This window comes from Sceloporus occidentalis, unplaced genomic scaffold, assembly GCF_023333645.1.
Source record: "Sceloporus occidentalis isolate IW3139 unplaced genomic scaffold, rSceOcc1.0.p SCAF_1, whole genome shotgun sequence".
NCBI classification, from domain to species: Eukaryota; Metazoa; Chordata; class Lepidosauria; order Squamata; family Phrynosomatidae; genus Sceloporus; species Sceloporus occidentalis.
In genome coordinates this window covers 164,590,729-164,607,328 of record NW_028316981.1, presented here as the reverse complement: position 1 = coordinate 164,607,328, position 16,600 = coordinate 164,590,729, and the positions used below count along the sequence as shown (strand labels likewise).

General features: G+C 39.6%; 1 protein-coding gene across 3 annotated transcripts in view; it reads right to left on the bottom strand.

Annotated features, from left to right (window-relative positions):
- SLC11A2 (solute carrier family 11 member 2) overlaps positions 1-16,600 on the bottom strand; it is a 73,256-nt gene that overhangs the window by 50,767 nt on the left and 5,889 nt on the right. The window contains exons 1-2 of one of the 3 annotated variants that reach the window (XM_089480765.1): positions 16,071-16,123; positions 4,704-4,787 (exon numbers count right to left, since the gene is read on the bottom strand). In XM_089480765.1, the coding sequence (XP_089336891.1) occupies positions 4,704-4,787; positions 16,071-16,122 (136 nt within the window). In that variant the 5' untranslated portion in view covers position 16,123. Of the gene's footprint in view, positions 1-4,703; positions 4,788-16,070; positions 16,124-16,600 lie in introns of those variants that run through there. The other 2 variants (XM_089480773.1, XM_089480781.1) reach the window with 2 other exon arrangements.

Sequence of the window (16,600 nt, the reverse complement as noted above, 5' to 3'; positions counted from 1 at the left end):
AATCTACAACTAGCATAATTAGCATATCTTCTGCAACATGAATAATTGATGGAAAAAACAACATGTGTGTTAGTAAAAACACTAGGAGATAGAGAAGACTATTAGTCAAGCTCCTTTATGCCTGTGAATCATTCCACCAGTGGATTCTATGCATGCGAAAGAGAACCAAAAAATGTTAGTTTAGAACACTATAGAGCACTGTAAAACTTCATACAGAGCACAAGAGAGTGTCTTGAATTAATGACATGGTAAATTCAATAGGCAAGATTGAGGTTTTGGTGGGGAAAAGAAGCATATGACCTCAGATGGTTTAACACATTTAATCGACATGATCTATTGTTTAACCACATACAGGCACACTGCAGTTAACAAAGCCTCTGATAGTGAGGTGTCCATGCTATAGGCCCTATACAGACAGGCCAAAATAAAGCTGCTTCGGGTCACTTTGGAGGTATGGTGTTTCAATGATGCATGCGTCCTAAGAGTCTGGAAGTTGCACCAAAGCTGCACTCCAGTCCTTAGGACTGGATCGTGGTTTTGGTGCAGCTTCTGGACTCTTAGGACGCATGTATCATTGAAACACCATACCTCCAAAGTGACCCGAAGCAGCTTTATTTTGGCTGTCTGTATCAGGCCATAAAGACTTTTTTTGTGTACACAGGCTTCTATTCCTCCCCATTCTTTTTCTACCTGGAAGATTTTTTTTTAATTGCAGTGTTCACATTGGGTGGATGGAGGGGGGGGGGGGCTGGAAAATAATAGACTTTTGGTGTCAGGTTGCAGCACTGTGCCTGCAATAAAGAATGCAATAAAGCTTGAGTTAGGAAGTGATGGGATTCTACTCTAGCTAGGTCATGTGTGCCTGCTTACAACAGGCAAGATAAGCAGCAGCTTCCTCCAGAATCGGTTGCTGAGCAAAACAGAGAAAAAGGGAGAGCAGATAAGCCTGCCTAACCAGCTAACCCCAGCATGTTAAACAAGCATAGATCTTCTGGCCACCATAATAAAAGTCATTAAAACAAAAAGAGGCTGAGAAAGAAAAAGTCATCTGTTGATGTGTTCTGGAATAAGCCTTAAATAAATAACGTATATAAAAATGTTATCATTAGAATTTACTGCAATAGCTGCAATCAAATTTTATTGGGGGGTTGCTGTTTTAGATTATGTTTGTTAACTTTTGTATGTTTCAATTTTAACTTTGTAGTGTTTTAATTGGGTTATTTTAATTGTCTTTTAAAAAATGTTTTAATGTGTTTTTATCTTGTGAGCCGCCTTGGGTCCCTTTTAGGAGAAAGGTGGCATAGAAATAAAATAAATAAATGATAATAAATAAATCTTTTTTGGCTTTGATGCAGCCACTGCAAATATTCCAATTCTTTCATCATCAACAACCATTACATTAGGCAACAAATGCTTTACTTTACATAAAGAGTAGGGAACAGATGATCTGTGGGCCGCATGCTGCTCTGAATATCTTAGTGCCCCTCACTTCACACCTACACTGCATTTCTTTCCTCCCTTCTTAAAATGAGAATCATGCTCCCAGAAGTGTACAGGATGTGTGATTGAATTTTAAAACAAGGAATGTATGCTCCCCCATATACACCCAATTCAAATTCAAGCAATTTTTGAAGGGGGGGGATACCGCAACAACCCCCTGGAAGTTGACGTCTACTTCTGATGGAGAGATACAGCCATAGTAAGTCTCTGGGCAGGAGGAACTGGTCACTGTACCCACTAAAGTTGCTCTTGATTTAGACAAAGCAGTATTAGACAAGCTGGTTAGCAGATTTCCTCACAGTTTATTATTGTCAACTTTTCCAGATATCCAGATGTTGCTCTCTTAAGAGTTTTGCAATATCATCTATCTCAACGATGAGCTCAATCTAGAGCAGTGATACTCACAGTGGAAGTCCATAAGCCATCTTATGGCAAGTTTCCAGGAAAGAAAAAAAACTGTAGCCAACGGGCACAAATATGGCAGCGGTCCCTGGCACATGAGGGAAGTAAGTGTTGGTCCCCCAATGTCAGATAGCTTGAGGTGCACTGATCTATACACCTATAAGCCATGGTGCAGTGTCGGTCTTTCGTACATCTTGCTTCCTGTACTCTGCAACCCAAGGCAAATTTCCTGACTGCCAGATACCAAAGGCCACTGTTGCAATGTTTTTGCTGCTGAGAGTGTTGCGGAATCATTTTAATCCATTAATTTAGAACAAAAATAACTTGTATTAGTCACCATTTACCATTATTATCATCATTTTAAGAATACAGAAAAAGATGCTCTTGAAGCAAATTCTGCTTTTAGCAGTGTGATCCTAGCTGCATTTTTAGTCAGAAGTAAGGCCAATTCAGCTCAACAGAGCTTACGGAGAAGCCAGTTTGTATACATGACTGTAATGTTATGGTACAATCCTTTGGTCCCTAGGAGAGCATCCCAGGGACTTTTCGGAAAGCAAGGAAGGAGATTGTCTGGGAGTGGAATAGGGGTAGTAAAGGAATCCCTGCTGTTCCCCTAAAGAAGGAAGCCACTTCCATTAAATGTTCTAGCATAGGCTATTAGAGGCCTACATGGTTTTGAAAATCATTCACCACTTTCCTTCTTTTCCACCAGCAGGTTTCTGCCGCTTGAGTGGTTAACACTGAGATGCAACATTCCTGACTCATTCACATATAACTACACACCATATTTTGATAGAGAAACTTCTAAGGAAGACACTTGAGGAAGTAGAAGAAATTAAGCCAATGCCAGTAAGTTTCAAATATGGTACTCACTTTTAACTCTCAACTCAACTTCCTTGACAGAATTTAACTCTTTCATTCTAAGTAAGAAGACACTTGCAGAAGCAGATAAACGTTCAGATAAAGATTCTGAATTGAGAATTTGTTTCAGTTTTCTTCTCATGCCAAAGAAACCACAAAGGTACCTTGACAAATAAGGAAGTTGGTCTCTTGCAGACAAACAGAAAAAATGTGATAATCAAGGAAAATATTATGCTTTTTACCCAAGGAAAGAAGGAAAGATGGAAGGGCTTCAAGTTCAGACTTAATTGCCAGCTCCCTTGACAGGTGTATGTTAAGAACAGTTATATGCTAATAACAGGTAGGAACTATTCCATGTGGTTGTGTCAAAACATATTAAGAAGACTGAGCTTAAATACAATTTCAATCGGGAAGAAATCCATCTAAATCCTGAAATCATTTAGAAGTCATTTCTCCACCATAAAGAAGTGCCATGGTGGTTGGGAGTGATGGCTAGGATAGCATTCATTCTCTGTTAGTCGTCAAGAAAAAAACATATGCAGTTGTGAAAACAACTTCCACCTACAAGACAAAGGTGGACAATACTGCACAACATATACTCTCCTAGAACACAGAGGCTGAACCCTGAACCCACTGAGGAAATTCAAAGACAAAGCTGCATTAGTCTGGAAAATCAGTATGCAAAGGGATCGTGTACCATCTTTGAAATCAACTGAAAGAGAGAAGCTAGAGGAATCAGCTTTTATTTACTTGAGTCTGCTTCCTCAGATGCATGGAGTGGATGGTCCAGAGACAGACCTATATAAACAGGTTGTGTATGATAATAGCAATAGAAATGCAAAACTTGTGGTTATGTAGATGAGGTGACAAATACAGTTTCAGGGTCACTAGGGGATTAAGTCACCATTCATATGGTCATCTACTCACCTTGATTTTAGGCAATATCCTACTTCCTGACTGCATCTAAGGAAGTAGGCTTAAGTCTATGAAAGTTCAGGGTACCAGCTTCCAAGGTGCTACAAGAAACCATTGAGGAAAGGAGTTGTAGCTCAGAGGCAGAGCAGAGACTTTGTAAAATTCAATGTTCTTTCCCAGGAGGGAAAAGACCAGCAGCAGAGAACCACTGCTAATCAGTGCAGAGCAGAGGTGGACAGAGTGCTGGTGTTTATTCCTTAGGAGTCCCAGTGCAATGGTGAGGGGAAAGTGGGGGCAAGGGGAGGATTCAGCTGTCCCAGGTCTGGTGCAAGGCATGTGCAGCCCCCAGAGCAGCAGATGCTACCAACCCCACTGCAGATAATACTGAACAAGATCAGTCCAAAAGATATTAGGTTTAATTTTACTATGGAACAAGGCAAAAAAATCACAATGACAACTTAAGTTAGTCTTCATCTTGTGAAAGGTGTTTGGTAAAATGATTTCTCTTTCAGAAGGGTGGGGGCTGAAATAGCTGCGGAAGAGATTATTTAAACATAGTCATACCTAATGTGAGTCCGTTAAAGCCAAACTACTGTTAAGTCTTTGCTATCAGGTCAAAGAAGATCTATACTTGCCTAACACAAAAATTATCTCCAACTCCCATCTTGTGTTAGGGAAGATTAAACAAATAAAATGCTGAGAGAAGTTCTGAGAAAGCACAGAGAACATAAAGTAGGTTATGGTTTCCAGCAGTATAGGCCATTTAAAGCAATTCAAAACAAACTGAAAGTGTTCATTACAATGGCTGGAAGATGGTGATAATGTAATCTTGGGAGGTCGTAAAAATTATCATGTGGAACACTGCTGGGTGGTTTACAATGTGACAGACAAAAAACATATAGAAAAACTCTTCAAATTGTACAATTAGTTGCCTATAAGAGACTTAAGCTGATGAGGTTTAGTTGCAGCAGTTGACCTTCAGTTCTTCCAATGTTAGTCTTAACCAAACTGTCTTATTGATTTACCATATAATGCTTCCTGCTCCTTCCCAGGTGTCATGGCAGGAACCTTCTCTCCTGAATTATGATCTTTAGAAGGAGTCACATTAACTGCAAAAAGAGCAAAGAAATTAAATTCACAATTAGGCCAAGATTACACAAGAAGCTGCCATAGGCAGGAACTGTTTGTACATTTTTAGAACTCTTATTGATCTTCTTCCCCTCTCCTTGGGAAATCAGGCCTGGAGAAAGCAGATACAATAGAAAATTTAGATATATGACCGTGAAAGAAACAGGGATAGATGAAATATAGAATCATATGGCCAGACTGTGTACAGCACATGTTTCTTGCTAAGCTGCATTCATCAAGATGGAGGTTGCTGATGCACAGGGAGATGTTTGATACAAACCTGAAAGAGAAGGGATGTTGGAATATGCAGGGTATGTTGACTTAAAGCACTAAACAAGGCATCACCCACCAGGAGCATAGCATAAGAAATGTGCCATGAAAGGCAACATCTCTTGTCAATGAAATCCTTATTAGATGGACCTGTCATTCCACAAGACTTCCCCACCACCCAATCCATACAAAAAGCAGAACACCAAGATCAACATGGCAGAGTACATCAAGAGGCCCACAAAGCAGGTAATTTCTCATTTCTGCCCTACTTTATACTTTGTAGCTTGTCTCAACTGCTTCATTCCTTAGTACTCTCTTCAGGCATCTGGTAATCATGTTTACTCCACATGCATTAACTCTGGCTCCCTCCATTTTTTCTTTTCTCAAGCAAAAGTGAAGCGAATCTCTACATGAGCAATTTTTCTGCATTCTGTCCTGCATTCAGAGCAGGCTCTCCTCTTCAGACACATCATTTTCACATGAAGAATACAAAGATGGATGGGATGGGGCTAGCATGTACCCCTCCTCCCATGTGGCACGCATATATTTATTGCACACCCGAAAAACCATGGAGGGCTAAGGTTTATCAAGCAAGTTTCAAGCAAGGGTTATCAAGCAAGTTCCTGAGTTTCAAGCACTCACATCTTGCTCACTCCAATCTGCATGAATATGTCATCAATACTCGGTTCGACCTATAAGTGCAGGTTTCCATGACTGCAGTTATCTAGCTGTGGTCTCTGCTATATAGAGATTTTTACGATTTCTACAAATTCTGAAGCTATAGCTGGAGAAAATTCAGGTTTTTTAAAACATGCAATAGCTGCTTTCTTGTCAAACTGAAACTTACCAAACAGCTTAACAATATATGTGTAATTTGTAACTACATGTTACCATTTGGTATAGTTATGAAATTTACAGGACAATTCTATGCACATTTCTTTAAAAATCTACTTGGTTTAGTGACAGCTACTTTCATGTAAGCACACACAGGACTGCAGCCTCAAAAATATAAATGCTTGAGTAAATGCAAAACTGTGAGTACAGTCCGGTGGTGGAAAGAGAGAGAATGAAGAGAGCAAGTTAGGGTTGCCATATCCCGCCGGGGGGCGGGACAATCCCAGTTTGGGCGGTGCCAACCCGGTCCCGGTCCGGTTTGGCGCCCAAACCAGGACGGCCCCGCCCACCGTGGCCACCTCAGCCCCCGTGGCGGCTCCAAGGCCTTGCTGAGGCCTGGGAAGGCTCTCCGCGGTTGGAGCTCCAGCCGCGGAGACGCTCCCTCCTGGGCCCCAGCGAGGCCTTCGAGGCGGCTCCGCGGTCGGAGCTCCGGCCGCGGGGTCCTCCAAGGCCTGCGCGAGGCCAGGGAGGAGGAGGAGGCCGCTTCCCACCGCGGCGAACGCCGCGATGAGGAGCGGCCCCTGCCTCTTTCCCGGCCTGGGAGCCTGCTGAGGCTTCCTCCCAGACCGGGAGGAGGAGGAGGAGGACAAGGTTTAAAAATCTAGGACTTTTTTTTTTAATTTCCTAGCCAGGAAATTAAAAAAAAAAAGTCCTACATTTTCAAACCTTGTCCTACATTTGTCCCGGTTTGGAGGTCCTCCATTATGGCAACCCTAGAGCAAGTGCACACACAACAATCTGCAGTACCCTAAAGATACATATCTCACATTTTACCTTCTCAAATACAGAGAAAAATAAACATTAAAAACATAAACCACAAATCTTATAGTCAACAACAGAAAGCATTATTATTGTTTTACAGCTGAGATGTGGCATTAAGCTGGTCAGCAACAAAACTGAAGCTAATTCTAACGTTTTGTATGTGTACAATGCTATAAATGTATAGCTTCCCCAATGCTATAAATTTACATCAATTTATATTGCATACTTTTAATCAGTAAACTCATATATATATATAGAAAAACGTACCAAAACAAACAAACAAACAAAAAACAACTAACTAAAAGAAAAAGTATCTTGTGACATTCCCTAGAATTTCCAAGTTTTTCATTGAAGAAATTGAAAAATGTCTAGTGGAGGGGGAAATCCTAAAATTGCCAATTTTTCCTTGTTGCTTCTTATCTCCAGCTATAAGTGCTAACAACTTTTTAGCTCCTTCAAGATGTTCCTAAAACTGGAATTGCCTACAAAAAGTAGGCACCATGATGGACATGTGATGGGAATGTAAACGTGCAAGGAAATTTTGGTCTGATATACACAAGGAAATGGGAAAAAATCATAGACACCAGGATTGATTTGGAACCATTGCTATTCCTTCTGGGGATGACTAACAAAGAATTAGAACATAAAGCAGGAAAGATCTATTTTATTTAACCTCGGCCGCAAAATTGGTATTGGCTAAAAAATGGAAAAACAAGGAAGAACCCACAATAAAAGAATGGATTACTAAAATTTATGAAATATTAGAGATGGATAAAATTAACAATCTTTATGAGAGAAGGAAACATCAATCGCTATAAGAAAGATTGGTTGCCAGTTATAAATTATCTTTCTAAAGAAAGGGGAAAAAAGTTTAATTGCTTTTGAGAATTAGAAATTTATCCTCAGGTGATCTCTGTGGGAAACAAAATAAAAAAATATGAATGTTCTACAGTTGATATAAGAATAGGGGCATGATAATTATGAATGAATTTAAAAACTCAAGGATAATGATAAAGATAGATTGATTATAATAAAATAGACGTATTAAAATATATTAAAAAGTTAAAATAGGAAAGTCAAATATTTAACAATATTATATTCACAGTAAAGGAAGGGAAGTCTCTTTTAAATGTGTTGTTGTATTTATTTATATAGAGAAGTGTTTATGGGTTTTTTATTTGTTTTGTTTTCGGTCTTCTGTCTTTGTGATATCTCATTTTTCTCTCCAATGTACAAGTAGTTGTAAATGTTTCTGTTTTTTATCTAATAAAAAAAAAATGTTCCTAAAATAGCTTCCTCCCCACTTACGGATCATACATTCGCTGTTTTTTTAGTGTGAATCATCTCACTCATTCCAGGTTTGTTATTCACACTATGGATCAGCATCAATCCACATTCTGCGAGTTTGGTTGCTCACCCATGCAAGCATTCAAATAAATATGGAGTCGATGATGTGTTAATGCATTCAGAATCCCTTTCTCAGTATGCAGTGTTTTATCCCAGGCCTATTCAGATCGGTTATTCACACTCCTGATGATGTAGGTCTTTTTAAAAAACTCAGGGAAACCCCTGATATCAATTATCCTGAATTAAATGGGGGTGGTGGCAACCCCCCCCCCCCAACTGAATCAGGTGGATTCAGGATGCACAAAAGATTTGACCTGGATTATTTTCACAGTGTGAATAATCCTTTAAACTTTCCTGAAGCCGAAGGAACTCTTCCTTCCCAATAAACACTGAACTCTGCACATCTCAAGACTCTGGTGGAGGTTACTAAGTTGTGCCAGCTCTTTCTTTGGTAAAAGTTTACTGTTCACTCTATGGGGCTAGGCAAGTGTGCATGCTTTAGATAAGGAGAGTTCATGGGAAACGCAAATCACCTCCTTTACAGGCAGATCCCTTTCTTTTAAAATTATATTGCCCAATTACATTAATGTGACAGAAAAACTTTTACTTGTTTTGCAAAACCGTTCTCCAACATGGACAGTGTGTACTAATCAGGCACATTCTGTGACACATCCATTTTTCAGGAATTCAAATTCTGCTCTTGGCAAGGCAAAAAAGTCAGTGATTAAACATGGGAAAAAATTTAAAAACATGGCCTGCAGTTTTCAGGATCCAAACCATTTTGGTTTTATTAGGAGCAAGGAATAGCAATCATGTGAGGAGGACAGGCAAGGGGTCCAGCCCTACAAAGCCCTACTGAAATCAAAAGAGCAACTGTTTGTGTTGTGTGCCTTTAAATAGTTTCCAACTTATGGCAAGCCTAAGGCTCATGTGGTTTTCTTGGCAAGATTTGTTCAGATGAGGTTTGCCACTGACTTTCCCTGAGGCTGAGAGCATGTGACTTGCCCAAGTCACCCAGTGGGTTTCATGGCCAAGCTGGGAATCGAACCCTGGTCTCAGAGTCATCGTTCAACACGTGCTGGCTCTAGTCAAGGTGAATTTCATTCTGAATATCTGTGCAATTTCTTATATCAGTGCTGAAAACAGAGGGGGATGGCAGGAATCAAATTTAAACCATTCCCAACAGGATTCCATAGGAGGTAGCTAGGTGGTTAAAGTGGAATCATAGCATATACAGTGATCGGATAGTGCAAAAGGACCTTGAGCAGAGCCTTTCTGTTTCCTGGAAGCCCAGGAAGTCATGGAAGAGTTCTTCCTTTGCCATCATTACCCTGACATTCAGAAGCATACAACCCCTGAATTTGGAGATACTTTTATCTATGTTGACAAATAACTACAGTAGGCCCTTGTTATCCTCTTGGGTTTGTTTCTAGGACCCACCATGGATAACAAAATCTGTGGATACCCAAGTCCCATTAAATACAATGGCATAGTAAAATGGTTTTCCCTTCTATAAAATGGCAAAATCAAGGTTTGGTATATGGAATTTACACTTTTTAAAAATATTTTCAAGTCACGAATACTTGAATCTGTGGCTAAAGAATCCATTGATAAGAGGACCAATTGTATTGCTGTAATTGGTAATATGGAAGGGTTTTTCCTGAAGTCTTACTGATATGATTTGGTCAGACTTGCATGATATCCTTTGACTCCTTTTGCTACATCTCTCCTCACTATTAATGCCATTCCATTTCTGTGTAGATTTTCATTTCTTGAGTAAAACACTGTAATTATCAGACACGAAATGTCCCATTCCTGTCTACTTTAGCTCACTTACTCCAAGTATTGCTATGTTTATATACCCCACTTATTATTTTATGATGTCTAGCTTCCCCTGATTCATGCTTTTCACATTCCATGTTCCTATAATATGTGTTGTGCTGCTTCAGACTTTCCTTTCACCTCTGAGCACATCAACAGCTGGACATCCTTTTAGCTATGATGCCATTGCTGTTGCTCCTGAGAGATCTTTTGCCAGTGTCACTCCTTCACTAATGTTGCTGCTCAGTAGCTGTTTGGCCCATTTAGTTTGGCTCATCAGCAAAAGCCTGTCTGATATGGTAGACACTACCAGCAGCATTGCTGCTGTCAGCATAGCCGCTTGCCTCACAGGAGCATGCAATCCCACTATCATGGAAAGGCGGTGTCATTGGTGGGGCACCATGCATACAACTTTGTAAAACTCTTATTCATCATGTTCTAATTTATTTGCCTCCCCCACTTCACAAAAAAGAGAATTAATCATTGTAGCCATTTTTAAAAATAAAGGAGTTGCTCCAACCTCTCTGATCATCGATTGCTCCATTCTGAAGCTTTTCCTACTCTACGATATTATTTTGGGGATAAAGCAAAAAGAACTGTGCACAGTATCCTAGATGTAGCCACAATGTAAGTTTATATGGCAGCTGGCAGCTTTATTTTGACACTGGCAGCTTTATTTCTAATTCTCAAAACTCCCAGCATACAATTTCACTAGTCTATCCCCCCACTGTACCTATATTTCCTTTCAGAGTAGCCACTGCCAAGTGACATTCCATCAGCGGGTGCAAGACGTTGGTGCTTTTGTCACAATATGGGAAAAAGTGGATACATGTCCTAGAGGGTGTTGTTTGCACACATTGCTCAATGTCCTAGCAAACATGGGCACTAACAGCACCCTCTTGGACGTGCCAACTTGCACATCTTGCTGGCAAAATGGTATTTTCTGCTCTTAGACATTGCTCTATAAAGCTGGGTACAATTAAAGGAGTGGCAAGTTATGGGAAGTAAACCTGCCTAAAGTTTACTGCCCTTTAAATGAGTTATTTCTGTTTTTTGGTTGTGTCAGCAAGCCAGGTGAAGTGGCGTGCCCAAGAGGTTGCTCCTGGGCACCATCTCAGAAACTGTATCAGTTTATGAAGCTACGGTAATTTATTTTGACTCAGACTATGAGTCTGCCTAACCTGGTATTGCTGACTGATAGACAATGGCTCTCCATAGAAGCCTTTCATACCCCTACTGTGCAGAATGCTTTTAATTGGAGACACAAGGAGGCTGAACCAAAGACTTTCTGCATGCAAAATTCTGTGCTCTGCAACACTGTTATGACCCCATTCCCAAGCACTAACTACCATTGACAACTAACAAGTATATATTTATGGTGTAGCAGACAATGAGCAAACAATAAGAAAGTCATCCAAACAGTATGACTAGCTATAAAGCTTGTTTTATGTGAGTACAGACAGTTTGCTTTTGTTTGGATTGTATTCCCAAGCTGATTTTGAAGTGAGATAACACCTGAAGTGAGATAAACAAAAGTTTAAATGTTTAAGTTGATTTTCAGACTGGATCAAGACTGAGCAATGGCATGCAGGGCCGGCTCATCCATATAGACAAATTAGACAGCCGTGTAGAGTGGCAAAATTTAGGGGTGGCACGGCGGCTTTTTTGATATAATTTTCTGCATAATTAAACAATATTAAAGTGAAAACTCATTACAGCAAGTGACATAAAAGCAAGCTAGCATATGACAGTTTGTCTGTACAAGGGCCAAAACATAAATGTGCGTCCCCTGTGTCCGTGGTACAGTTTTTAATTGGTTTTTTGACTAATTCTCAGTATTATGATAAGAGATTGGAACCTAAGTTTTATGTCATGTTTAGCTTTAACAAATGAAACAGTGGAAATCAAGGGGTGAAAATAATTATGAGGGGCGACAGGGGGTGCCAAAGTATTTCTCGCCTAGGGTGGCAAAATACCTACAGCTGGCCCTGATGACATGTCAAACTCTATTTCTCTTATGAAACTGTGTGTGTTTGTGTGGCATCCTTCAAGTCTGGTACTCTCACTGCAATCTGCAACGTCTCAGACAGGATTGATACTGGGATGGCAATCCCAGTAATATCTGTAAGACATCAACAGTGTAGTCCTTGCCACCGCCACCACCATAAGTTGCATGCTCTACTGACTTCAATTTATTCAGTGGAACTAACTATCCCCTTCTTTAGATAACACACCGAAGCACATATTGCAACTTTACAGAGGCCATTCTAAAGAGGACTGGCACATACAAACTGCAACAATATGGGTAAGTGATGTACAGCTAGATTTTAGTCATATTTTATACACATTAAAAGTCATGCAATGTATACCCTCTACTGACTTCTTAATTAAACTGAACATTAACTAAACTCAACTGTCAACATCAACAGAAAGCAGTGTTAAGGAGAAGAGCTAAAACACCATATTTTCTTAATCTAATTATCAGGGAAAACCACATGTAAGTAAGCAGCTCTGAGAGCTTTTGTGGCTGAAGTCTGGGGTATAAAAACGGTACAATAAACAAACAGATAATAAAAGATCAAATATATTACAAGCAGCACATATATTACGCAAGAGATCCATTCCAGGATACTTCGCATAATATGATTTTGCATAAAAAATTGAATCCTGTTTTTCTTAATGAATGACAAAATGTCCTTTCTAGCCATTTTTAGGTCCTCCAGCACAATTCTACGGTATGCTACTGCTGGATGTTGCCCTAAGAGTCATGCTGAAGGACTAAGAGATTCCTAGAGAGAACACTTCTCTAGGCATTTCTAGGTTCTCCAGCATGATTTATTCCCTGATAATTAGATTTAAAAAATATGGTGAACTTCTGGAGGTAGTTTACCACAGAATTGTGCTGGAGGACCTAGAAAATTTCTAGTGAGAACATATTTTTTTTCCAATGCATGTTAGTGAACCCATGTTCTACAAACTCACACAATACATGGTCCTACTATAACTCTGACTAGAATTTGCTCTGACAAAAGGTAATGCCGAAATCACAATTATGATGTGCTTTTTATAGCCTAACACACTCTTTTCTTCTCCAATTAATTAACTAAGATACTTGGTGCTCTAATATCATAGGTAACTCAAACATAAACTAGAAACATGGGGGACACTTCACCTTAACCAATTTCTTAGGATTTTTTTTACCTCTAAACAAAACAGAAGGAACTTATACATCTAAATGATAAAATCTAGTCTAATTGATAAAGACCAAAAGGTGTTACTATTTTATGTAGATCTAACAGTCAGTAATACTTTTTAGTTTTTACAAAGAGAGTGTGTTTTCCAGGCAAGCATTCTCTGAAGATGCCAGCCACAGATGCTGGCGAAACTTCAGGAAGAAATTTTTCTAGAACATGGCCACATAGCCCAAATAATCCACAAAAAACTATGGATGCCGGCCATGAAAGCCTTCGACTTCACATTGTACTGTTGTTTTTTAATATTATGAGCTGCTCTTAGTCCCAGTTCTGGGAAAAGAGGGGGATACAAATAAATCTAATAATAATAATAATAATAATAATAATAATAATAATAATAATAAATCTAATAATAATTTCTAAGAGGAGAGACTGAAGGTTAATAAAGCCATTTCAAATTGCAAGCCAGAAATTACTGGAAACTATTTCTGAGAAGAAACTGCCTGAACAGAGCTGGCTCAAGCTACCTTCCTGCCTACCCAAACATTACTTCTGCCACACCTTCCTGCCCCCTTGGCACATCTTGCTATGTGCAGAGAATATAACTGTTGACATATGAAATAATTTCCAGAATACCATTTTTGATATTCACTACATTTCAGTAATATTTCAGACAGTATTCAAACTAGGAAAGGAAACAGGACAGACAGAAATACAAGGAAAGCAGCAAACAGATATGGGTCGGGCAGAGAAAACTGAAACACCAAACAAGAACAAGACTGTAACAGACTAACATATTACTATTTATTCTGCATTGACAGAAGGAAAAAAATTGGACCTTATATTTCCACACTATTATAAAAGATGCACTATAAGAGCCCATACAGATAGGCCAAAATAAGCTGCTTTGGGTCACTTTGGAGGTTTGCTATTTAAATTATGCATGCATCCTAACAGGCCAGAAGCCATGCCCAAGCCACACTCCAGTCCTATGTAGTGGAGCGCAGCTTTGGCGCAGCTTCTGGCCTCTTAAGATGCGTGTGTCATTTAAACAGCATACCTCCAAAGTGACCCGAAGCAGCTTTATTTTGGCCTGTCTGTACGGGCCCATAAATCAAAATTTCTAAGGGACAAGACTGATGAAATAAAGGTAAAAGCAGAACTATTTATCTTTTTCTACTTGGGGTCATTTTCTTATACAAAATCCTCCCCCCTCCCACCCATGTTGTTGTCTTCACAAGGGAAGTAGCACTTCGTGGCCACCCTACAAGATGCTCCACTGCTGATTCAGACTTTGTGGCTGAGACAAAGCGAAAAGGGCACTGTTGCTCTACATTAAGCCAAAATATTCATATGTGGAGAAATATTAAATTGTTATTAAAATATTAGGTTTTTTTTAGGTGGGGGTGTTGAAGTACTATGGCATCCCTACCAGTCCTAGCAAGCTAAGGGTGCAAATACTGCATATATATTTTTTCTGAACAAGTTAATTTTTCTCCCTGAAAACCCATAAAAATGGGTTTCCTCACCCGAGGCTGTGGCCCTACACTTGTAGAGTTAGAAGCAATTTTATTTGAAATCAGCAGAAGTGTACTGAGTTTGACTTTGACTTCAACATAAAAACTTATATTATCACAACATCTGGTAGATATATAATTTTATCTTTTTTTTCATTTTCCAGGAAAAAACTATTTGTAATTTTGATTTACATTTAAACTCACAGTGTCAAAGAAAAGTCCAATGAAATCAGTTGTATTTGAGCATTTCACTATAATTTACAATGAAAAACATTTTATGGGACAATATATGACACAGGACCCAGATGAAAAGAAATGCTGTGATTCCAAGGAGGCATCAGGTAGTAGAGAAACAGAGTAAAGGGTCTGGCATACTGACTCCACAGCCCTTTTCCCTGACTTCAACATTTCTGTAAACTTTACTTCTTTAGGCCCTACTGATTGCTGGAATATGCCCCCTCAAGACATCTCCCAAACTGGAATCTGGCCTTTGGGCTGAAAGGTTTTATTAATTCTTGCAGAAACTTGTATAGGTACCTATGTTTTGGCTTAACACGCTCACAGAGAGCTGACAATCAACCTTGCCTTTTAAATTCAAATGCTAGTTCTGATCTACAGAGACCAACATTTGTGCTATCTCAGCACCATCCTATCTGAACTTGCTCAGGGTTTCATCTGAGATTACTTCATCTCTGGAACTCCTAACCCTTTTTTAAATCAATTTGTCCGGGGCCCACTTTGATTTCTCAAGCTAAAAAAACTTGTTATTTGCCCATACTTAAAGAGTGTTTAGAGGACTGGCTACAGTATTAACAAAAATGCATTAGGGATTTTTTTATTAGCCAACTGAAAAAGGTATGACTGATGGATTTTGGTTTGTATTTGTTAAATGGCCAACACAGCTACCCCAGGATGTTGACTACAGTATTGTTCTTCTTTGTTTGTTTGTTTAAATGCTGAAGTTTGGGTTGTGTTCATTTAATGCTAAACTAGTTTTAAAAATATGGCCTAATTCAAGAAGCTAAGTTGGTAGAAAGGGTGGTATACAGGAAAATAAGATGTTGCAGTCATGGAATATGACTGGTAAAATTAACTCACAAGAGAGCTTCAAGGGAACCTTATGCCTTTGGAATGAAAAAGTATTTCTTTTTACTGAACCCTTAGTAAGGCTGGATGTTGCTTAGAATGATGCAAAAACAGCTTATAAGGCAGGGCCACACAATTTATGGCCCTCAGCCTGATCTCCACTGAAATGCCCACCAAAAATTATCAGTTCAGGCCTGTTGCTGGGGGTGAGGGAGAGAAAGAGAGATAACAAGGGCATGGGAGAGGAGGGGAGAGGGAAGCAGAGAGAGAACAGAAAGAAGAGAGTGTATGGAAAGAGGCCGAGAGAAAAGAGAGAGAAATGATTGTGAGAAAAAGAGAGAAAAGGAGTGCATGCTTCCATTAGCGTACTTACACTGTTGTCTGGGAGAGGATGGAAGCTGATATTTGCTTCCTATTACTTCCATTAGTTGGCAACAAAAGCTTAGAGGGGGAACTCATTGGGGCAGCTCTGTCCTCTCATGCACAAATTGCTCGTTCTTCCATAGCTGTCCAAAGGTAGCTTAAACACACCAGGGGACCTGCACTCAGTTGGTGGCCAAGAACAGTGAGCAGCACCGATATACCAACCAGCTCCTGTTGCACACATTGGGTAGGGATGTTGTGCAAAATGGTAGAGGACACTTTCACAACGTCCCAAAAATAAGTAAGCAGGTATAGCCAGGGCATTATGCCACCAAAAGGATTCCAGCCATAGAGAAAGGGGAAAGGAGTAAGACAAAAACTTACTTTTTACTCTGGCCTCATACATCACTGGCTTCAGCCTTACCCATTTTTATTCATTTTTATTCAGGCTAAGCAATACACTTGCATTCCTGCCATCCCACAGATCCAGCCTCGTGTCTCTCTCCAGCCTTGTAAACACAGTACAGGTACTGTATTTCA